This window comes from Scyliorhinus torazame, chromosome 19 (genome assembly GCF_047496885.1).
Source record: "Scyliorhinus torazame isolate Kashiwa2021f chromosome 19, sScyTor2.1, whole genome shotgun sequence".
In the NCBI taxonomy this organism is placed as follows: Eukaryota; Metazoa; Chordata; class Chondrichthyes; order Carcharhiniformes; family Scyliorhinidae; genus Scyliorhinus; species Scyliorhinus torazame.
This window is the reverse complement of record NC_092725.1, coordinates 30,300,317-30,323,342: the sequence shown is the minus strand read 5'-3', so window position 1 is coordinate 30,323,342 and position 23,026 is coordinate 30,300,317. Positions and strand designations below refer to the sequence as shown.

At 54.6% G+C, this 23,026-nt stretch overlaps 1 protein-coding gene across 1 annotated transcript in view; it reads right to left on the bottom strand.

Annotated features, from left to right (window-relative positions):
* LOC140395884 (complement factor B-like) overlaps nt 1–23,026 on the bottom strand; it is a 411,298-nt gene that overhangs the window by 160,623 nt on the left and 227,649 nt on the right. Inside the window, exons 13-14 of the mRNA XM_072483955.1 lie at nt 17,879–18,003; nt 17,056–17,134 (exon numbers count right to left, since the gene is read on the bottom strand). Of these exons, the coding sequence (XP_072340056.1) occupies nt 17,056–17,134; nt 17,879–18,003 (204 nt within the window). The remainder of the gene's footprint in view (nt 1–17,055; nt 17,135–17,878; nt 18,004–23,026) is intronic.

The following is a 23,026-nucleotide window of genomic DNA, read 5'->3' as shown; positions in this document are numbered from 1 at the left end:
GAGAGGGATAAAGCGAGGGCAGAGACAGTTGCGAGGGAGAGAGAGAGGGCAAAGATGGAGAGAGGGATAGAGAGAGGCCAGAGACAGGAGAGAGGGCAGAGACAGGAGAGAGGGATAGAGAGAGGGCAGAGGCAGTTGAGAGGGAGAGAGAGAGGGCAAAGAAGGAGAGAGGGATAGAGGGAGGCCAGAGACAGGAGCGAGGGCAGAGACAGGAAAGAGGGATAGAGAGAGGGCAGAGAGCGGAGAGAGGGATAGAGAGGGCAGAGACAGGAGAGAGGGATAGAGAGAGGGCAGAGACAGGACAGAGGGATAGAGAGAGTGCAGAGAGAGGAGAGAGGGATAGAGAGAGGGCAGAGACAGGAGAGAGGGATAGAGAGAGGGCAGAGACAGGAGAGAGTGATAGAAAGAGAGCAGAGGCAGGAGAGAGGGATAGAGAGAGGGCAAAGACAGGAGAGAGGGATAGAGAGAGGGGAGAGACAGAAGAAAGGGATAGAGAGAGGGGAGAGACAGGAGAGAGGGATAGCGAGAGGGCAGAGACAGGAGGAGATAGGGAGAGAGAGAGGGCAGAGACAGGAGAGAGGGATAGAGAGAGGGCAGAGACAGGAGAGAGGGATAGAGAGAGCGCAGAGAAAGGAGAGAAGGATAGAGAGAGGGAAGAGACAGGAGAGAGGGATAGAGAGAGGGCAGAGACAGGAGAGAGGGATAGAGAGAGGGCAGAGACAGGAGAGAGGGATAGAGAGAGGGCAGAGACAGGAGAGAGGGAGAGAGAGAGGGCAGAGACAGGAGAGAGGGATAGAGAGAGGGCAGAGACAGGAGTGAGGGATAGAGAGAGGGCAGAGACAGGAGAGAGGGATAGAGAGAGGGCAGAGAGAGGAGAGAGGGATAGACAGAGGGCAGAGAGAGGAGAGAGTGATAGAGAGAGGGCAGAGACAGGAGAGAGGGAGAGAGAGGGCAGAGACAGGAGAGAGGGATAGAGAGTGGGCAGAGACAGGAGAGAGGGATAGAGAGAGGGCAGAGACAGGAGAGAGGGATAGAGAGAGGGCAGAGACAGGAGAGAGGGATAGAGAAATGGCAGAGACAGGACAGAGGGATAGAGAGATGGCAGAGACAGGAGAGAGGGATAGAGAGAGGGCAGAGACAGGAGAGAGGGATAGAGCGAGGGCAGAGAGCGGAGAGAGGGATAGAGAGGGCAGAGACAGGAGAGAGGGATAGAGAGAGTGCAGAGACAGGAGAGAGTTCTAGAGAGAGGGCAGAGACAGGAGAGAGGGATAGAGAGAGGGGAGAGACGGGAGAGAGGGATAGAGAGAGTGCTGAGACAGGAGAGAGGGAAAGAGAGAGGGCAGAGACAGGAGAGTGGGAGAGAGAGAGGGGAGAGACAGGAGAGAGGGATAGAGAGAGGACAGACACAGGAGAGAGGGATAGAGAGAGGGGAGAGACAGCAGAGAGGGATAGAGAGAGGGCAGAGACAGGAGAGAGGGATAGAGAGAGGGCAGAGACAGGAGAGAGGGATAGAGAGAGGGCAGAGACAGGAGAGAGGGATAGCGAGAGGGCAGAGACTGCAGAGAGGGACAGAGAGAGGGGAGAGACAGGAGAGAGGGATAGCGAGAGGGCAGAGACAGGAGGAGAGAGGGAGAGAGATAGGGCAGTGACAGGAGAGAGGGATAGAGAGAGGGCAGAGACAGGAGAATGGGATAGAGAGAGGGCAGAGTCAGGAGAGAGGGATAGAGAGAGGGCAGAGACAGGAGAGAGGGATAGAGAGAGGGCAGAGAGCGGAGAGAGGGATCGGGAGGGCAGAGACAGGAGAGAGGGATAGAGAGAGGGCAGAGACAGGACAGAGGGATAGAGAGAGTGCAGAGACAGGAGAGAGGGATAGAGAGAGGGCAGAGACAGGAGAGAGGGATAGAGAGAGGGCAGAGACAGGAGAGAGTGATAGAAAGAGAGCAGAGACAGGAGAGAGGGATAGAGAGAGGGCAAAGACAGGAGAGAGGGATAGAGAGAGGGGAGAGACAGGAGAAAGGGATAGAGAGAGGGGAGAGACAGGAGAGAGGGATAGCGAGAGGGCAGAGACGGGAGGAGAGAGGGAGAGAGAGAGGGCAGAGATAGGAGAGAGGGATAGAGAGAGGGCCGAGACAGGAGAGAGGGATAGAGAGAGGGCAGAGAAAGGAGAGAGGGATAGAGAGTGGGCAGAGACAGGAGAGAGGGATAGAGAGAGGGCAGAGACAGGAGAGAGGGATAGAGAGAGGGCAGAGACAGGAGGGAGGGATAGAGAGAGGGCAGAGACAGGAGAGAGGGATAGAGAGAGGGCAGAGACAGGAGAGAGGGATAGTGAGAGGGCAGAGACAGGAGAGAGGGATAGAGAGAGGGCAGAGACAGGAGTGAGGGATAGAGAGAGGGCAGAGACAGGAGAGAGGGATAGAGAGAGGGCAGAGACAGGAGAGAGGGATAGAGAGAGGGCAGAGAGAGGAGAGAGGGATAGAGAGAGTGCAGAGAGAGGAGAGAGGGATAGAGAGAGGGCAGAAACAGGAGAAAGGGATAGAGAGTGGGCAGAGACAGGAGAGAGGGATAGAGAGAGGGCAGAGACAGGAGAGAGGGATAGAGAGAGGGCAGAGACAGGAGAGAGGGATAGAGAGATGGCAGAGACAGGAGAGAGGGATAGAGAGATGGCAGAGACAGGAGAGAGGGATAGAGAGAGGGCAGAGACAGGAGAGACTGATAGAGAGAGTGCAGAGACAGGAGAGAGGTCTAGAGAGAGGGCAGAGTCAGGAGAGAGGGATAGAGAGATGGGAGAGACAGGAGAGAGGGATAGAGAGAGTGCAGAGACAGGAGTGTGGGAAAGAGAGAGGGCAGAGGCAGGAGAGTGGGATAGAGAGAGGGGAGAGACAGGAGAGAGGGATAGAGAGAGGACAGGGCAGAGACAGGAGAGAGGGATAGAGAGAGGGCAGAGGCAGGAGAGAGGGATAGAGAGAGGGCAGAGACAGGAGAGAGGGAGAGAGAGAGGGCAGAGACAGGAGAGTGGGATAGGGAGAGGGCAGAGACATGAGAGACGGATAGAGAGACGGGCAGAGATAGGAGAGAGGGATAGAGAGAGGGCAGAGACAGGAGAGAGGGATAGAGAGAGGGCAGAGACAGTAGAGAGGGATAGAGAGAGGGGAGAGACAGGAGAGAGGGATAGAGAGATGGCAGCGACAGGAGAGAGGGATAGAGAGAGGGCAGAGACAGGAGAGAGGGATAGAGAGAGTGCAGAGACAGGAGAGAGGTCTAGAGAGAGGGCAGAGACAGGAGAGAGGGATAGAGAGAGGGGAGAGACGGGAGAGAGGGATAGAGAGAGTGCTGAGACAGGAGAGAGGGAAAGAGAGAGGTTAGAGACAGGAGAGTGGGAGAGAGAGAGGGGAGAGACAGGAGAGAGGGATAGAGAGAGGACAGACACAGGAGAGAGGGATAGAGAGAGGGGAGAGACAGCAGAGAACGATAGAGAGAGGGCAGAGACAGGAGAGAGGGATAGAGAGAGGGCAGACACAGGAGAGAGGGATAGAGAGAGGGCAGAGACAGGAGAGAGGGATAGCGACAGGGCAGAGACAGCAGAGAGGGACAGAGAGAGGGGAGAGACAAGAGAGAGGGATAGCAAGAGGGCAGAGACAGGAGGAGAGAGGGAGAGAGATGGGGCAGTGACAGGAGAGAGGGAAAGAGAGAGGGCAGAGACAGGAGAAAGGGATAGAGAGAGGGCAGAGTCAGGAGAGAGGGATAGAGAGAGGGCAGAGACAGGAGAGAGGGATAGAGAGAGGGCAGAGACAGGAGAGAGGGGTAGAGAGAGGGCAGAGACAGGAGACAGGGATAGAGTGAGGGCAGAGACAGGACAGAGGGATAGCGAGAGGGCAGGGACAGGAGAGAGTGATAGAGAGAGGGGAGAGACAGAAGAGAGGGATAGAGAGAGGGCAGAGACAGGAGAGAGGGATAGAGAGAGGGCAGAGACAGGAAAGAGGGATAGAGAGAGGGCAGAGAGCGGAGAGAGGGATCGAGAGGGCAGAGACAGGAGAGAGGGATAGAGAGAGGGCAGAGACAGGACAGAGGGATAGAGAGAGTGCAGAGACAGGAGAGAGGGATAGAGAGACGGCAGAGACAGGAGAGAGGGTTAGAGAGAGGGCAGAGACAGGAGAGAGTGATAGAAAGAGAGCAGAGACAGGAGAGAGGGATAGAGAGAGGGCAAAGACAGGAGAGAGGGATAGAGAGAGGGGAGAGACAGGAGAAAGGGATAGAGAGAGGGGAGAGACAGGAGAGAGGGATAGCGAGAGGGCAGAGACAGGAGGAGAGAGGGAGAGAGAGAGGGCAGAGATAGGAGAGAGGGATAGAGAGAGGGCCGAGACAGGAGAGGGGGATAGAGAGAGGGCAGAGAAAGGAGAGAGGGATAGAGAGAGGGCAGAGACAGGAGAGAGGGATAGAGAGAGGGCAGAGACAGGAGAGAGGGATAGAGAGAGGGCAGAGACAGGAGAGAGGGATAGTGAGAGGGCAGAGACAGGAGAGAGGGATAGAGAGAGGGCAGAGACAGGAGTGAGGGATAGAGAGAGGGCAGAGACAGGAGAGAGGGAGAGAGAGAGGGCAGAGACAGGAGAGAGGGATAGAGAGAGGGCAGAGAGAGGAGAGAGGGATAGAGAGAGGGCAGAGACAGGAGAGAGGGATAGAGAGAGGGCAGAAACAGGAGAGAGGGATAGAGAGTGGGCAGAGACAGGAGAGAGGGATAGAGAGAGGGCAGAGACAGGAGAGAGGGATAGAGAGAGGGCAGAGACAGGAGAGAGGGATAGACAGATGGCAGAGACAGGAGAGAGGAATAGAGAGATGGCAGAGACAGGAGAGAGGGATAGAGAGAGGGCAGAGACAGGAGAGAGGGATAGAGTGAGGGCAGAGTCAGGAGAGAGGGATAGAGAGATGGGAGAGACAGGAGAGAGGGATAGAGAGAGTGCAGAGACAGGAGAGTGGGAAAGAGAGAGGGCAGAGACAGGAGAGAGGTCTAGAGAGAGGGCAGAGTCAGGAGAGAGGGATAGAGAGATGGGAGAGACAGGAGAGAGGGATAGAGAGAGTGCAGAGACAGGAGAGTGGGAAAGAGAGAGGGCAGAGGCAGGAGAGTGGGATATAGAGAGGGGAGAGACAGGAGAGAGGGATAGAGAGAGGACAGGGCAGAGACAGGAGAGAGGGATAGAGAGAGGGCAGAGGCAGGAGAGAGGGATAGAGAGAGGGCAGAGACAGGAGAGAGGGATAGAGAGAGGGCAGAGACAGGAGAGTGGGATAGGGAGAGGGCAGAGACATGAGAGACGGATAGAGAGAGGGCAGAGATAGGAGAGAGGGATAGAGAGTGGGCAGAGACAGGAGAGAGGGATAGAGAGAGGGCAGAGACAGGAGAGAGGGATAGAGAGAGGGCAGAGACAGGAGAGAGGGATAGAGAGATGGCAGAGACAGGAGAGAGGGATAGAGAGATGGCAGAGACAGGAGAGAGGGATAGAGAGAGGGCAGAGACAGGAGAGAGGGATAGAGCGAGGGCAGAGAGCGGAGAGAGGGAGAGAGAGAGGGGAGAGACAGAAGAGAGGGACAGAGAGAGGGCAGAGACAGGAGAGAGGGATAGAGAGAGGGGAGAAACAGGAGAGAGTGATAGAGAGAGGGAAGAGACAGGAGAGAGGGATAGAGAGAGGGCAGAGACAGTTGAGAGGGATAGAGAGAGGCCAGAGACATGAGAGAGGGATAGAGAGAGGGCAGAGACAGGAGAGAGGGATAGAGAGAAGGCAGAGACAGGAGAGAGGGATAGAGAGAAGGCAGAGGCAGGAGAGAGGGATAGAGAGAGGGCAGAGACAGGAGAGAGGGATAGAGAGAGGGCAGAGACAGGAGAGTGGGATAGGGAGAGGGCAGAGACATGAGAGACGGATAGAGAGAGGGCAGAGATAGGAGAGAGGGATAGAGAGAGGGCAGAGATAGGAGAGAGGGATAGAGAGAGGGCAGAGACAGGAGAGAGGGATAAAGAGAGGGCAGAGACAGGAGCGAGGGCAGAGACAGGAAAGAGGGATAGAGAGAGGGCAGAGATCGGAGAGAGGGATAGAGAGGGCAGAGACAGGAGAGAGGGATAGAGAGAGGGCAGAGACAGGACAGAGGGAGAGAGAGAGGGCAGAGACAGGAGAGAGGGATAGAGAGAGGGCTAAGACAGAAGAGCAGGATAGAGAGAGGGGCGAGACAGGAGAGAGGGATAGAGAGAGGGCAGAGACAGGAGAGAGGGATAGAGAGAGGGCAGAGACAGGAAAGAGGGATAGAGAGAGGGCAGAGAGCGGAGAGAGGGATAGAGAGGGCAGAGACAGGAGAGAGGGATAGAGAGAGGGCAGAGACAGGAGAGAGGGATAGAGAGAGGGCAGAGACAGGAGTGAGGGATAGAGAGAGGGCAGAGACAGGAGAGAGGGATAGAGAGAGGGCAGAGACAGCAGAGAGGGATAGAGAGAGGGCAGAGAGAGGAGAGAGGGATAGAGAGAGGGCAGAGACAGGAGAGAGGGATAGAGAGAGGGCAGAAACAGGAGAGAGGGATAGAGAGTGGGCAGAGACAGGAGAGAGGGATAGAGAGATGGAAGAGACAGGAGAGGGATAGAGAGAGGGCAGAGACAGGAGAGAGGGATAGAGAGAGTGCAGAGACAGGAGAGAGGTCTAGAGAGAGGGCAGAGTCAGGAGAGAGGGATAGAGAGATGGGAGAGACAGGAGAGAGGGATAGAGAGAGTGCAGAGACAGGAGAGTGGGAAAGAGAGAGGGCAGAGACAGGAGAGAGGGATAGAGAGAGGACAGGGCAGAGACAGGAGAGAGGGATAGAGAGAGGGCAGAGGCAGGAGAGAGGGATAGAGAGAGGGCAGAGACAGGAGAGAGGGATAGAGAGAGGGCAGAGACAGGAGAGTGGGATAGGGAGAGGGCAGAGACATGAGAGAAGGATAGAGATAGGGCAGAGATAGGAGAGAGGGATAGAGAGTGGGCAGAGACAGGAGAGAGGGATAGAGAGAGGGCAGAGACAGGAGAGAGGGATAGAGAGAGGGCAGAGACAGGAGAGAGGGATAGAGAGATGGCAGAGACAGGAGAGAGGGATAGAGAGATGGCAGAGACAGGAGAGAGGGATAGAGTGAGGGCAGAGACAGGAGAGAGGGGTAGAGCGAGGGCAGAGAGCGGAGAGAGGGAGAGAGAGAGGGGAGAGACAGAAGAGAGGGATAGAGAGAGGGCAGAGACAGGAGAGAGGGATAGAGAGAGGGGAGAAACAGGAGAGAGTGATAGAGAGAGGGAAGAGACAGGAGAGAGGGATAGAGAGAGGGCAGAGACAGTTGAGAGGGATAGAGAGAGGCCAGAGACATGAGAGAGGGATAGAGAGAGGGCAGAGACAGGAGAGAGGGATAGAGAGAAGGCAGAGACAGGAGAGAGGGATAGAGAGAGGGCAGAGGTAGGAGAGAGGGATAGAGATAGGGCAGAGACAGGAGAGAGGGATAGAGAGAGGGCAGAGACAGGAGAGTGGGATAGGGAGAGGGCAGAGACATGAGAGACGGATAGAGAGAGGGCAGAGATAGGAGAGAGGGATAGAGAGAGGGCAGAGACAGGAGAGAGGGATAGAGAGAGGGCAGAGACAGGAGAGAGGGATAAAGAGAGGGCAGAGACAGGAGCGAGGGCAGAGACAGGAAAGAGGGATAGAGAGAGGGCAGAGATCGGAGAGAGGGATAGAGAGGGCAGAGACAGGAGAGAGGGATAGAGAGAGGGCAGAGACAGGACAGAGGGAGAGAGAGAAGGCAGAGACAGGAGAGAGGGATAGAGAGAGGGCTAAGACAGAAGAGCAGGATAGAGAGAGGGGCGAGACAGGAGAGAGGGATAGAGAGAGGGCAGAGACAGGAGAGAGGGATAGAGAGAGGGCAGAGACAGGAAAGAGGGATAGAGAGAGGGCAGAGAGCGGAGAGAGGGATAGAGAGGGCAGAGACAGGAGAGAGGGATAGAGAGAGGGCAGAGACAGGACAGAGGGATAGAGAGAGTGCAGAGACAGGAGAGAGGGATAGAGAGAGGGCAGAGACAGGAGAGAGGGATAGAGAGAGGGCAGAGACAGGAGAGAGTGATAGAAAGAGAACAGAGACAGGAGAGAGGGATAGAGAGAGGGCAAAGACAGGAGAGAGGGATAGTGAGAGGGGAGAGACAGGAGAAAGGGATAGAGAGAGGGGATAGACAGGAGAGAGGGATAGCGAGAGGGCAGAGACGGGAGGAGAGAGGGAGAGTGAGAGGGCAGAGACAGGAGAGAGGGATATAGAGAGGGCCGAGACAGGAGAGAGGGATAGAGAGGGGGCAGAGAAAGGAGAGAGGGATAGAGAGAGGGCAGAGACAGGAGAGAGGGATAGAGAGAGGGCAGAGACAGGAGAGAGGGATAGAGAGAGGGCAGAGACAGGAGAGAGGGAGAGAGAGAGGGCAGAGACAGGAGAGAGGGATAGAGAGAGGGCAGAGACAGGAGAGAGGGATAGTGAGAGGGCAGAGACAGGAGAGAGGGATAGAGAGGGCAGAGACAGGAGTGAGGGATAGAGAGAGGGCAGAGACAGGAGAGAGGGATAGAGAGAGGGCAGAGACAGGAGAGAGGGATAGAGAGAGGGCAGAGAGAGAGGAGAGAGGGATAGAGAGAGGGCAGAGACAGGAGAGAGGGATAGAGAGAGGGCAGAGACAGGAGAGAGGGATAGAGAGTGGGCAGAGACAGGAGAGAGGGATAGAGAGAGGGCAGAGACAGGAGAGAGGGATAGAGAGAGGGCAGAGACAGGAGAGAGGGATAGAGAGATGTCAGAGAAAGGAGAGAGGGATAGAGAGATGGTAGAGACAGGAGAGAGGGATAGAGAGAGGGCAGAGACAGGAGAGAGGGATAGAGCGAGGGCAGAGAGCGGAGAGAGGTATAGAGAGGGCAGAGACAGGAGAGAGGGATGGAGAGAGTGCAGAGACAGGAGAGAGGTCTACAGAGAGGGCAGAGTCAGGAGAGAGGGATAGAGAGAGGGGAGAGACAGGAGAGAGGGATAGAGAGAGTGCAGATACAGGAGAGAGGGAAAGAGAGAGGGCAGAGACAGGAGAGTGGGATAGAGAGAGGGGAGAGACAGGAGAGAGGGATAGAGAGAGGACAGGGCAGAGAAAGGAGAGAGGGATAGAGAGAGGGCAGAGACAGGAGAGAGGGATAGAGAGAGGGCAGAGACAGGAGAGAGGGATAGAGAGAGGGCAGAGACAGGAGAGAGGGATAGAGAGATGGCAGAGACAGGACAGAGGGATAGAGAGATGGCAGAGACAGGAGAGAGGGATAGAGAGAGGGCAGAGACAGGAGAGAGGGATAGAGCGAGGGCAGAGAGCGGAGAGAGGGATAGAGAGGGCAGAGACAGGAGAGAGGGATAGAGAGAGTGCAGAGACAGGAGGGAGGTCTAGAGAGAGGGCAGAGACAGGAGAGAGGGATAGAGAGAGGGGAGAGACGGGAGAGAGGGATAGAGAGAGTGCTGAGACAGGAGAGAGGGAAAGAGAGAGGGCAGAGACAGGAGAGTGGGAGAGAGAGAGAGGGGAGAGACAGGAGAGAGGGATAGAGAGAGGACAGACACAGGAGAGAGGGATAGAGAGAGGGGAGAGACAGCAGAGAGGGATAGAGAGAGGGCAGAGACAGGAGAGAGAGATAGAGAGAGGGCAGAGACAGGAGAGAGGGATAGAGAGAGTGCAGAGACAGGAGAGAGGGATAGCGAGAGGGCAGAGACAGCAGAGAGGGACAGAGAGAGGGGAGAGACAGGAGAGAGGGATAGCGAGAGGGCAGAGACAGTAGGTGAGAGGGAGAGAGAGAGGGCAGTGACAGGAGAGAGGGATAGAGAGAGGGCAGAGACAGGAGAAAGGGATAGAGAGAGGGCAGAGTCAGGAGAGAGGGATAGAGTGAGGGTAGAGACAGGAGAGAGGGATAGAGAGAGGGCAGAGACAGGAGAGAGGGGTAGAGAGAGGGCAGAGACAGGAGACAGGGATAGAGTGAGGGCAGAGACAGGACAGAGGGATAGCGAGAGGGCATAGACAGGAGGAGAGAGGGAGAGAGAGAGGGCAGAGACAGGAGAGAGGGATAGAGAGAGGGCAGGGACAGGAGAGAGGGATAGAGAGAGGGGAGAGACAGAAGAGAGGGATAGAGAGAGGGCAGAGACAGGAGAGAGGGATAGAGAGAGGGCAGAGACAGGAGAGAGGGATAGAGAGAGGGCAGAGAGCGGAGAGAGGGATCGAGAGGGCAGAGACAGGAGAGAGGGATAGAGAGGGGGCAGAGACAGGACAGAGGGATAGAGAGAGTGCAGAGACAGGAGAGAGGGATAGAGAGAGGGCAGAGACAGGAGAGAGGGATAGAGAGAGGGCAGAGACAGTAGAGAGTGATAGAAAGAGAGCAGAGACAGGAGAGAGGGATAGAGAGAGGGCAAAGAAAGGAGAGAGGGATAGAGAGAGGGGAGAGACAGGAGCAAGGGATAGAGAGAGGGGAGAGACAGGAGAGAGGGATAGCGAGAGGGCAGAGACGGGAGGAGAGAGGGAGAGAGAGAGGGCAGAGATAGGAGAGAGGGATAGAGAGAGGGCCGAGACAGGAGAGAGGGATAGAGAGAGGGCAGAGAAAGGAGAGAGGGATAGAGAGAGGGCAGATACAGGAGAGAGGGATAGAGAGAGAGCAGAGACAGGAGAGAGGGATAGAGAGAGGGCAGAGACAGGAGAGAGGGATAGAGAGAGGGCAGAGACAGGAGAGAGGGATAGTGAGAGGGCAGAGACAGGAGAGAGGGATAGAGAGAAGGCAGAGACAGGAGTGAGGGATAGAGAGAGGGCAGAGACAGGAGAGAGGGATAGAGAGAGGGCAGAGACAGGAGAGAGGGATAGAGAGAGGGCAGAGACAGGAGAGAGGGATAGAGAGAGGGCAGAAACAGGAGAGAGGGATAGAGAGTGGGCAGAGACAGGAGAGAGGGATAGAGAGAGGTCAGAGACAGGAGAGAGGGATAGAGAGAGGGCAGAGACAGGAGAGAGGGATAGAGAGATGGCAGAGACAGGAGAGAGGGATAGAGAGATGGCAGAGACAGGAGAGAGGGATAGAGAGAGGGCAGAGACAGGAGAGAGGGATAGAGAGAGTGCAGAGACAGGAGAGAGGTCTAGAGAGAGGGCAGAGTCAGGAGAGAGGGATAGAGAGATGGGAGAGACAGGAGAGAGGGATAGAGAGAGTGCAGAGACAGGAGAGTGGGAAAGAGAGAGGGCAGAGGCAGGAGAGTGGGATAGAGAGAGGGGAGAGACAGGAGAGAGGGATAGAGAGAGGACAGGGCAGAGACAGGAGAGAGGGATAGAGAGAGGGCAGAGGCAGGAGAGAGGGATAGAGAGAGGGCAGAGACAGGAGAGAGGGATAGAGAGAGGGCAGAGACAGGAGAGTGGGATAGGGAGAGGGCAGAGACATGAGAGACGGATAGAGAGAGGGCAGAGATAGGAGAGAGGGATAGAGAGTGGGCAGAGACAGGAGAGAGGGATAGAGAGATGGCAGAGACAGGAGAGAGGGATAGAGAGAGGGCAGAGACAGGAGAGAGGGATAGAGAGATGGCAGAGACAGGAGAGAGGGATAGAGAGATTGCAGAGACAGGAGAGAGGGATAGAGAGAGGGCAGAGACAGGAGAGAGGGATAGAGCGAGGGCAGAGAGCGGAGAGAGGGAGAGAGAGAGGGGAGAGACAGAAGAGAGGGATAGAGAGAGGGCAGAGACAGGAGAGAGGGATAGAGAGAGGGGAGAAACAGGAGAGAGTGATAGAGAGAGGGAAGAGACAGGAGAGAGGGATAGAGAGGGGGCAGAGACAGTTGAGAGGGATAGAGAGAGGCCAGAGACATGAGAGAGGGATAGAGAGAGGGCAGAGACAGGAGAGAGGGATAGAGAGAAGGCAGAGACAGGAGAGAGGGATAGAGAGAGGGCAGAGGCAGGAGAGAGGGATAGAGAGAGGGCAGAGACAGGAGAGAGGGATAGAGAGAGGGCAGAGATAGGAGAGAGGGATAGAGAGAGGGCAGAGACAGGAGAGAGGGATTGAGAGAGGGCAGAGACAGGAGAGAGGGATAAAGAGAGGGCAGAGACAGGAGCGAGGGCAGAGACAGGAAAGAGGGATAGAGAGAGGGCAGAGATCGGAGAGAGGGATAGAGAGGGCAGAGACAGGAGAGAGGGATAGAGAGAGGGCAGAGACAGGACAGAGGGAGAGAGAGAGGGCAGAGACAGGAGAAAGGGATAGAGAGAGGGCTAAGACAGAAGAGCAGGATAGAGAGAGGGGCGAGACAGGAGAGAGGGATAGAGAGAGGGCAGAGACAGGAGAGAGAGATAGAGAGAGGGCAGAGACAGGAAAGAGGGATAGAGAGAGGGCAGAGAGCGGAGAGAGGGATAGAGAGGGCAGAGACAGGAGAGAGGGATAGAGAGAGGGCAGAGACAGGACAGAGGGATAGAGAGAGTGCAGAGACAGGAGAGAGAGGGATAGAGAGAGGGCAGAAACAGGAGAGAGGGATAGAGAGTGGGCAGAGACAGGAGAGAGGGATAGAGAGAGGTCAGAGACAGGAGAGAGGGATAGAGAGAGGGCAGAGACAGGAGAGAGGGATAGAGAGATGGCAGAGACAGGAGAGAGGGATAGAGAGATGGCAGAGACAGGAGAGAGGGATAGAGAGAGGGCAGAGACAGGAGAGAGGGATAGAGAGAGTGCAGAGACAGGAGAGAGGTCTAGAGAGAGGGCAGAGTCAGGAGAGAGGGATAGAGAGATGGGAGAGACAGGAGAGAGGGATAGAGAGAGTGCAGAGACAGGAGAGTGGGAAAGAGAGAGGGCAGAGGCAGGAGAGTGGGATAGAGAGAGGGGAGAGACAGGAGAGAGGGATAGAGAGAGGACAGGGCAGAGACAGGAGAGAGGGATAGAGAGAGGGCAGAGGCAGGAGAGAGGGATAGAGAGAGGGCAGAGACAGGAGAGAGGGATAGAGAGAGGGCAGAGACAGGAGAGTGGGATAGGGAGAGGGCAGAGACATGAGAGACGGATAGAGAGAGGGCAGAGATAGGAGAGAGGGATAGAGAGTGGGCAGAGACAGGAGAGAGGGATAGAGAGATGGCAGAGACAGGAGAGAGGGATAGAGAGAGGGCAGAGACAGGAGAGAGGGATAGAGAGATGGCAGAGACAGGAGAGAGGGATAGAGAGATTGCAGAGACAGGAGAGAGGGATAGAGAGAGGGCAGAGACAGGAGAGAGGGATAGAGCGAGGGCAGAGAGCGGAGAGAGGGAGAGAGAGAGGGGAGAGACAGAAGAGAGGGATAGAGAGAGGGCAGAGACAGGAGAGAGGGATAGAGAGAGGGGAGAAACAGGAGAGAGTGATAGAGAGAGGGAAGAGACAGGAGAGAGGGATAGAGAGGGGGCAGAGACAGTTGAGAGGGATAGAGAGAGGCCAGAGACATGAGAGAGGGATAGAGAGAGGGCAGAGACAGGAGAGAGGGATAGAGAGAAGGCAGAGACAGGAGAGAGGGATAGAGAGAGGGCAGAGGCAGGAGAGAGGGATAGAGAGAGGGCAGAGACAGGAGAGAGGGATAGAGAGAGGGCAGAGATAGGAGAGAGGGATAGAGAGAGGGCAGAGACAGGAGAGAGGGATTGAGAGAGGGCAGAGACAGGAGAGAGGGATAAAGAGAGGGCAGAGACAGGAGCGAGGGCAGAGACAGGAAAGAGGGATAGAGAGAGGGCAGAGATCGGAGAGAGGGATAGAGAGGGCAGAGACAGGAGAGAGGGATAGAGAGAGGGCAGAGACAGGACAGAGGGAGAGAGAGAGGGCAGAGACAGGAGAAAGGGATAGAGAGAGGGCTAAGACAGAAGAGCAGGATAGAGAGAGGGGCGAGACAGGAGAGAGGGATAGAGAGAGGGCAGAGACAGGAGAGAGAGATAGAGAGAGGGCAGAGACAGGAAAGAGGGATAGAGAGAGGGCAGAGAGCGGAGAGAGGGATAGAGAGGGCAGAGACAGGAGAGCGGATAGAGAGAGGGCAGAGACAGGACAGAGGGATAGAGAGAGTGCAGAGACAGGAGAGAGGGATAGAGAGAGGGCAGAGACAGGAGAGAGGGATAGAGAGAGGGCAGAGACAGGAGAGAGTGATAGAAAGAGAACAGAGACAGGAGAGAGGGATAGAGAGAGGGCAAAGACAGGAGAGAGGGATAGTGAGAGGGGAGAGACAGGAGAAAGGGATAGAGAGAGGGGAGAGACAGGAGAGAGGGATAGCGAGAGGGCAGAGACGGGAGGAGAGAGGGAGAGAGAGAGGGCAGAGACAGGAGAGAGGGATAGAGAGAGGGCCGAGACAGGAGAGAGGGATAGAGAGGGGGCAGAGAAAGGAGAGAGGGATAGAGAGAGGGCAGAGACATGAGAGAGGGATAGAGAGAGGGCAGAGACAGGAGAGAGGGATAGAGAGAGGGCAGAGACAGGAGAGAGGGATAGAGAGAGGGCAGAGACAGGAGAGAGGGATAGAGAGAGGGCAGAGACAGGAGAGAGGGATAGTGAGAGGGCAGAGACAGGAGAGAGGGATAGAGAGAGGGCACAGACAGGAGTGAGGGATAGAGAGAGGGCAGAGACAGGAGAGAGGGATAGAGAGAGGGCAGAGACAGGAGAGAGGGATAGAGAGAGGGCAGAGAGAGAGGAGAGAGGGATAGAGAGAGGGCAGAGACAGGAGAGAGGCATAGAGAGAGGGCAGAGACAGGAGAGAGGGATAGAGAGTGGGCAGAGACAGGAGAGAGGGATAGAGAGAGGGCAGAGACAGGAGAGAGGAATAGAGAGAGGGCAGAGACAGGAGAGAGGGATAGAGAGATGGCAGGGACAGGAGAGAGGGATAGAGAGAGGGCAGAGACAGGAGAGAGGGATAGAGCGAGGGCAGAGAGCGGAGAGAGGGATAGAGAGGGCAGAGACAGGAGAGAGGGATAGAGAGAGTGCAGAGACAGGAGAGAGGTCTAGAGAGAGGGCAGAGTCAGGAGAGAGGGATAGAGAGAGGGGAGAGACAGGAGAGAGGGATAGAGAGAGTGCAGAGACAGGAGAGAGGGAAAGAGAGAGGGCAGAGACAGGAGAGTGGGATAGAGAGAGGGGAGAGACAGGAGAGAGGGATAGAGAGAGGACAGGGCAGAGACAGGAGAGAGGGATAGAGAGAGGGCAGAGACAGGAGAGAGGGATAGAGAGAGGGCAGAGACAGGAGAGAGGGATATCGAGAGGGCAGAGACAGCAGAGAGGGACAGAGAGAGGGGAGAGACAGGAGAGAGGGATAGCGAGAGGGCAGAGACAGGAGGAGAGAGGGAGAGAGAGAGGGCAGTGACAGGAGAGAGGGATAGAGAGAGGGCAGAGTCAGGAGAGAGGGATAGAGAGAGGGCAGAGTCAGGAGAGAGGGATAGAGAGAGGGCAGAGACAGGAGAGAGGGATAGAGAGAGGGCAGAGACAGGAGAGAGGGATAGAGAGAGGGCAGAGACAGGAGAGAGGGATAGAGAGAGGGCAGAGACAGGAGAGAGGGATAGAGAGAGGGCAGAGACAGGAGAGAGGGATAGCGAGAGGGCAGAGACAGCAGAGAGGGACAGAGAGAGGGGAGAGACAGGAGAGAGGGGTAGAGAGAGGGCAGAGACAGGAGACAGGGATAGAGTGAGGGCAGAGACAGGACAGAGGGATAGCGAGAGGGCAGAGACAGGAGGAGAGAGGGAGAGAGAGAGGGCAGAGACAGGAGAGAGGGATAGAGAGAGGGCAGAGACAGGAGAGAGGGATAGAGAGACGGCAGAGTCAGGAGAGAGGGATAGAGAGAGGGCAGAGACAGGAGAGAGGGATAGAGAGAGGGCAGAGACAGGAGAGAGGGAGAGAGAGGCCAGATTCAGGAGAGAGGGATAGAGAAGGGGAGAGACAGGAGAGAGTGATAGAGAGAGGGCAGAGGCAGGATAGAGGGATAGAGAGAGGGCAGAGACAGCAGAGAGGGATAGAGAGAGGGCAGAGACAGGAGAGAGTGATAGAGAGAGGGCAGAGACAGGAGAGAGGGTTAGAGAGAGGGCAGAGACAGGAGAGAGGGATAGAGAGAGGGCAGAGACAGGAGAGAGGGATAGAGAGAGGGCAGAGACAGGAGAGAGGGGTAGAGAGTGGGCAGAGACAGGAGAGAGGGATAGAGAGAGGGCAGAGACAGGAGAGAGGGATAGAGAGAGGGCAGAGACAGGAGAGAGGGATAGAGAGAGGGCAGAGACAGGAGAGAGGGATACAGAGAGGGCAGAGACAGGAGAGGGGGATAGAGAGAGGGCAGAGACAGGAGAGAGGGATAGAGAGAGGGCAGAGACAGGAGAGAGGGATAGAGAGAGGGCAGAGACAGGAGGGTTATTTTGTTCCAATTAAGGGGGAATTTAGCACGGCCAATCCGCCTAACCTGCAGATCTTTGGGTTGTGGGGGTGAAACCCACGCAGACACCGGGAGAATGTGCAAACTCCACACGGACATTCTCAGAGCCGGGATTCAAACCTGGGACCACGGCGCCGTGAGACTGCAGTGCTAACCACTGCGCCAGCGAGCTGGCTCTTCAGTGCAATGAAGTTACTGTGAAAAGCCCCTAGTTGCCACATTCCAGCGCCTGTTCGGTTACACAGAGGGAGAATTCAGAATGTCCAAATTACCTAACAGCACGTCTTTCGGGACTTGTGGGAGGAAACCGGAGCACCCGGAGGAAACCCACGCAGACACGGGGAGAACGTGCAGACTCTGCACAGACAGTGACCCAGCGGGGAATCGAACCTGGACCCTGGTGCTGTGAAGCAATTGTGTTAACCACTGTGCTACCGTGCTGCCCCAGGGGAGCAACTGGGGAGAGTGGGATAAAAGAAAGGGAGAGACTGGAGAGAAGCGGATAGAGAGATGGAAAAGAATGGGGGAGAGAGGGATAGAGAGAAAGGGAGAGACTGGGGAGAGAGAATGGAGAGACAGGGAGGGGGAGAGAGAGCGGAGAATGGGTGAGGGAAGGATTGAGAGAGAGGGAAGTTGGAGTACATCGGACTGAGGAATATTATTTGCTTTGTGAAGATGGGTTTTACCTGCACAGGAATCCACACCATCTCCTTTGGCACAGAACTGACTGTCATCGAGATCGTCTTTCTGGCACTGGTCACGTGACTGTATGGGAGAGAGAATTCTTCAGCCATTAATGTATCAACGAGTAAGTGACGGGAGGAGTGAGGGAGGGATCTGAGTAAGGCTGGGGCAGACTAGGAGGGAGAATGCGGACTGGCGATGAAGATTCCAAAGTGTCACCAAGTCCGGGTCTCCACACTTCAGGAAGGGCGTCGTGACCCCGAGGAGAGGGTGCGGGGATCGATATCCCGGTACGCATCCCGGGCAGGAGGGGGCTGCAGTTGTTGCGGAGAGAGTGGAGGAGCTGGGATGGTTCTCCTGGGAGCAGGGAAGGTTCAGGGGGAGATTAAATCGAGGCGTTTGGGAATCAGGAAGGGTCTCTGAGGGAGTCAATGAGAAGAAACTGTTCACAGTGACAGGAATGTCGGGGAAACCTGAGGGACACAGGTGATGGCGGGGGGGGGAGGAAAGATGAGTTTGGACACAGCGAGTTGTGGTGATCTGGAAGGTGCTGCCTGAAAGGGCGGTGGAAGCAGATTCAATAAAAACGCTCAAAATGGAGAGTTGGACAAATACTCCGAGGGGGAAAGTTCACAGGATAATGATGGGGGGTTGGCGGGGGAGAGCAGGGGTGGTGGAGAGCAGTGGGGGGGGAGAGCAGTGGGGGGGGGGTGGAGTTTGATCAATTGGACAGTTCCACCAGAGGGACAGCACAGGGGAGAGGGACAGAACGGCCTCGGTGCTGTTTCTCACCAATCAATTGTTACTCAGATTGAAAGCAGTTACCTTAATAGAAATGAGGCCATAATTTAGATCCCTGGATGACTTGCCTCGTTCAGTGACTCCCCAGCCGGACACATAACCTGTGACCTCCCTGGGTTCACTGCCTCCGAATCCCGTCAGAATCCGATCTAGGATTCGGGAATAGACACGGGATTAGATACAGAGTAAAACTCCCTCCACAATGTCCCCATCAAACACTCCCAGGACAGGTACAGCACGGGGTTAGGTACAGAGTAAATCTCCCTCTACTCTGTCTCCATCAAACAGTCCCAGGACAGGTACAGCACAGGGTTAGATACAGAGTAAAGCACCCTCTACACTGTCCGCATTAAACACTCCCAGCAAAGGTACAGCACGGGGTTAGATACAGAGTAAAGCTCTCTCCACACTGTCCCCACCAAACACTCCCAGAACAGATACAGCAAGGGTTACATACAGAGTAAAACTCCCTCTACACTGTCCTCATCAAACACTCCCAGGACAGGTACAGCATGGGGTTAGATACAGAGTAAAGCTCCCTCTACCCTGTCCCAATCAAACACTCCCAGGACAGGTACAGCACGGGGTTAGATACAGAGTAAAGCACCCTCTACACTGTCCGCATTAAACACTCCCAGGAAAGGTACAGCACGGGGTTAGATACAGAGTAAAACTCCCTCTACACTGTCCCCATTAAACACTCCAAGGACAGGTACAGCACGGGGTTAGATACAGAGTAAAGGTGCCTCTACACTGTCCGCATTAAACACTCCCAGAACAGGTACAGGATGGGTTAGACACAGAGTAAAGCTCCCTCGACACTGTCCTCATCAAACACTCCCAGGACAGGTACAGCACGGGGTAAGATACAGAGTAAAGCTCCCTCTACACTGTCTGCATTACACACTCCCAGGACAGGTACAGCATTGGTTAGATACAGAGTAAAGCTCCCTCCACACTATCACCATCAAACACTCCCAGGACAGGTACAGCACAGGGTTAGATACAGAATAAATCTCCCTCTACTCTGTCCCCATCAAACACTCCCAGGACAGGTACAGCACGAGGTTAGATACAGAGTAAAGCTCCCTCTACACCGTCCCCATCAAACGCTCACAGGACAGGTACAGCATGGGGTTAGATACAGAGTAAAGCACCCTCTACACTGTCCCCATCAAACACTCCCAGGACAGGTACAGCACGGGGTTAGATCCAGAGTAAAGCTCCCTCTACACTGTCCCCATCAAACACTCCCAGGACAGGTACAGCATAGGGTTAGATACTGAGTAAAGCTCCCTCTACACTGTCCCCATCAAACACTCCCAGGACAGGTACAGCTTGGGTTAGATACAGAGTAAAGCTCCCTCTACACTGTCCGCATTAGACACTCCCAGGACAGGTATAGCACGGGGTTAGATACAGAGAAAAACTCCCTCTACACTGTACCGTCAAACACTCCCAGGACAGGTACAGCATTGGTTAGATACAGAGTAAAGCTCCCTCTACACTATCCCCATCAAACACTCCCAGGACAGGTACAGCACGGGGTTAGATACAGAGTAAAGATCCCTCTTCACTGTTCCCATCAAACACTCCCTGGATAGGTACAGCACGGGGTTAGATAAAGAGTAAAGCTCTCTCTGCATTGTCCCCATCAAACACTCCCAGGACAGGTACAGCACGGGGTTAGATACAGAGTAAAGCTCCCTCTACACTATCCCCATCAAACACTCCCAGGACAGGTACAGCACGGGGTTAGATACAGAACAAATCTCCCTCTACTCTGTCCCCATCAAACACTCCCAGGACAGGTACAGCACGAGGTTAGATACAGAGTAAAGCTCCCTCTACACCGTCCCCATCAAACACTCCCAGGACAGGTACAGCACGAGGTTAGATACAGAGTAAAGCTTCCTCTACTCTGTCCCCATCAAACACTCCCAGGACAGATACAGCACGGGGTAAGATCCAGAGTAAATCTCCCTCTACACTGCCCCATCAAACACTCCCAGGACAGGTACAGCACAGGGTTAGATACTGAGTAAAGCTCCCTCTACACTGTCCCCATCAAACACTCCCAGGACAGGTACAGCACAGGGTTAGATACAGAGTAAAGCTCCCTCTACACTGTGCGCATTACACACTCCCAGGACAGATATAGCACGGGGTTAGATACAGAGAAAAACTCCCTCTACACGGTACCATCAAACACTCCCAGGACAGGTACAGCACGGGGTTAGACACAGAGTAAAGCTCCCTCTTCACTGACCACATGAAAAACTCCCAGGACAGGGACAGCACGGGGTTAGATACAGAGTAAAGCTCCCTCTACACTGTCCGCATTAAACACTCCCAGGACAGGTACAGCATTGGTTAGATACAGAGTAAAGCTCCCTCTACACTATCCCCATCAAACACTCCCAGGACAGGTACAGCACGGGGTTAGACGCAGAGTAAAGCTCCCTCAACACTGTCCCCATCAAACACTCCCAGGACAGGTACAGCACGGGGTTAGATACAGAGTAAAGCTCACTCTACACTGTCCACATCAAACACCCCCACGACAGGTACAGCACGGGGTTAGATACAGAGTAAAGATCCCTCTGCACTGTTCCCATCAAACACTACCTGGACAGGTACAGCACGGGGTTAGATAAAGAGTAAAGCACCCTCTGCATTGGCCCCATCAAACACTCCCAGGACAGGTACAGCACGGGGTTAGATACAGATTAAAGCTCCCACTACACTGTCCCCATTAAACATTCCCAGGACAGGTATAGCACGGGGTAAGATACAGAGTAAAGCTCACTCGAAATTGTCCCCATGAAACACTCCCAGGACAGGTACAGCACGGGGTTAGATACAGAGTAAAACTCCCTCTGCACACTCCCCATTAAACACTCCCAGGACAGGTACAGCACGTGGTTAGATACAGAGTAAAGCTCCCTCTACACTGTCCCCATCAATCACTCCCAGGACAGGTACAGCACGGAGTAAGATACAGAATAAAGCTCCCTCTACACTGTCCCATTCAAACGCTCCCAGGACAGGTACAGCAATGGGTTAGATACAGAGTAAAGCTCCCTCTACACAGTCCCCATCAAACACTCCCAGGACAGGTACAGCACGGGGTTAGACGCAGAGTAAAGCTCCCTCAACACTGTCCCCATCAAACACTCCCAGGACAGGTACAGCACGGGGTTAGATACAAAGTAAAGCTCACTCTACACTGTCCACATCAAACACCCCCACGACAGGTACAGCACGGGGTTAGATACAGAGTAAAGATCCCTCTGCACTGTTCCCATCAAACACTACCTGGACAGGTACAGCACGGGGTTAGATAAAGAGTAAAGCACCCTCTGCATTGTCCCCATCAAACACTCCCAGGACAGGTACAACACGGGGTTAGATACAGATTAAAGCTCCCACTAAACTGTCCCCATCAAACATTCCCAGGACAGGTATAGCACGGGGTAAGATACAGAGTAAAGCTCACTCGAAATTGTCCCCATGAAACACTCCCAGGACAGATACAGCACGGGGTTAGATACAGAGTAAAGCTCCCTCTGCACACTCCCCATTAAACACTCCCAGGACAGGTACAGCACGTGGTTAGATACAGAGTAAAGCTCCCTCTACACTGTCCCCATCAATCACTCCCAGGACAGGTACAGCACGGAGTAAGATACAGAATAAAGCTCCCTCTACACTGTCCCATTCAAACGCTCCCAGGACAGGTACAGCACGGGGTTAGATACAGAGTAAAGCTCCCTCTACACAGTCCCTATCAAACATTCCCAGGACAGGTATAGCACGGGGTAAGATACAGAGTAAAGCTCACTCGAAATTGTCCCCATGAAACACTCCCAGGACAGGTACAGCACGGGTTTAGATACAGAGTAAAACTCCCTCTGCACACTCCCCATTAAACACTCCCAGGACAGCTACAGCACGTGGTTAGATACAGAGTAAAGCTCCCTCTACACTGTCCCCATCAATCACTCCCAGGACAGGTACAGCACGGAGTAAGATACAGAATAAAGCTCCCTCTACACTGTCCCATTCAAACGCTCCCAGGACAGGTACAGCACGGGGTTAGATACAGAGTAAAGCTCCCTCTACACAGTCCCCATCAAACACTCCCAGGACAGGTACAGCACGGGGTTAGATACAGAGTAAAGCTCCCTCCACACTGTCCCCATCAAACACTCCCAGGACAGTAACAGCACGTGGTTAGATACAGAGTAAAGCTCCCTCTACACTGTCCCCATCAAACACTCCCAGGACAGGTACAGCACGGGGTTAGATACAGAGTAAAGCACCATCTACACTGTGCCCATCAAACACTCCCAGGACAGTGACAGCACGGGGTTAGATAGAGAGTAAATCCCCCTCTACACTGTCCCCATCAAACACTCCCAGGACAGGTACAGCCTGGGGTTAGATACAGGGTAAAACTCCCTCTACACAGCCCCCATCAAACGCTCCCAGGACAGGTACAGCACAGGGTTAGATACTGAGTAAAGCTCCCTCTACACTGTCCCCATCAAACACCCCCAGGACAGGTACAGCTTGGGTTCGATACAGAGTAAAGCTCCCCCTGCACACTCCCCATTAAACACTCCCAGGACAGGTACAGCACGGGGTTTGATACAGAGTAAAGCTCCCTCTACACTGTCCGCATTAGACACTCCCAGGACAGGTATAGCACGGGGTTAGATACAGAGAAAAACTCCCTCTACACAGTACCATCAAACACTCCCAGGACAGGTACAGCATTGGTTAGATACAGAGTAAAGCTCCCTCTACACTATCCCCATCAAACACTCCCAAGACAGGTACAGCACGGGGTTAGATACAGAGTAAAGATCCCTCTTCACTTTTCCCATCAAACACTCCCTGGATAGGTACAGCACGGGGTTAGATACAGATTAAAGCTCCCACTACACTGTCCCCATCAAACACTCCCAGGACAGGTATAGCACGGGGTAAGATACAGAGTAAAGCTCACTCTACACTGTCCCCATCAAACACTAACAGAACAGGTACAGCACGGGGTGAGATATAGAGTAAAGCTCACTCGAAATTGTCCCCATGAAACTCTCCCAGGACAGGTACTGCACAGGGTTAGATACAGAGTAAAGCTCCCTCTACACTGTCCCCATCAAT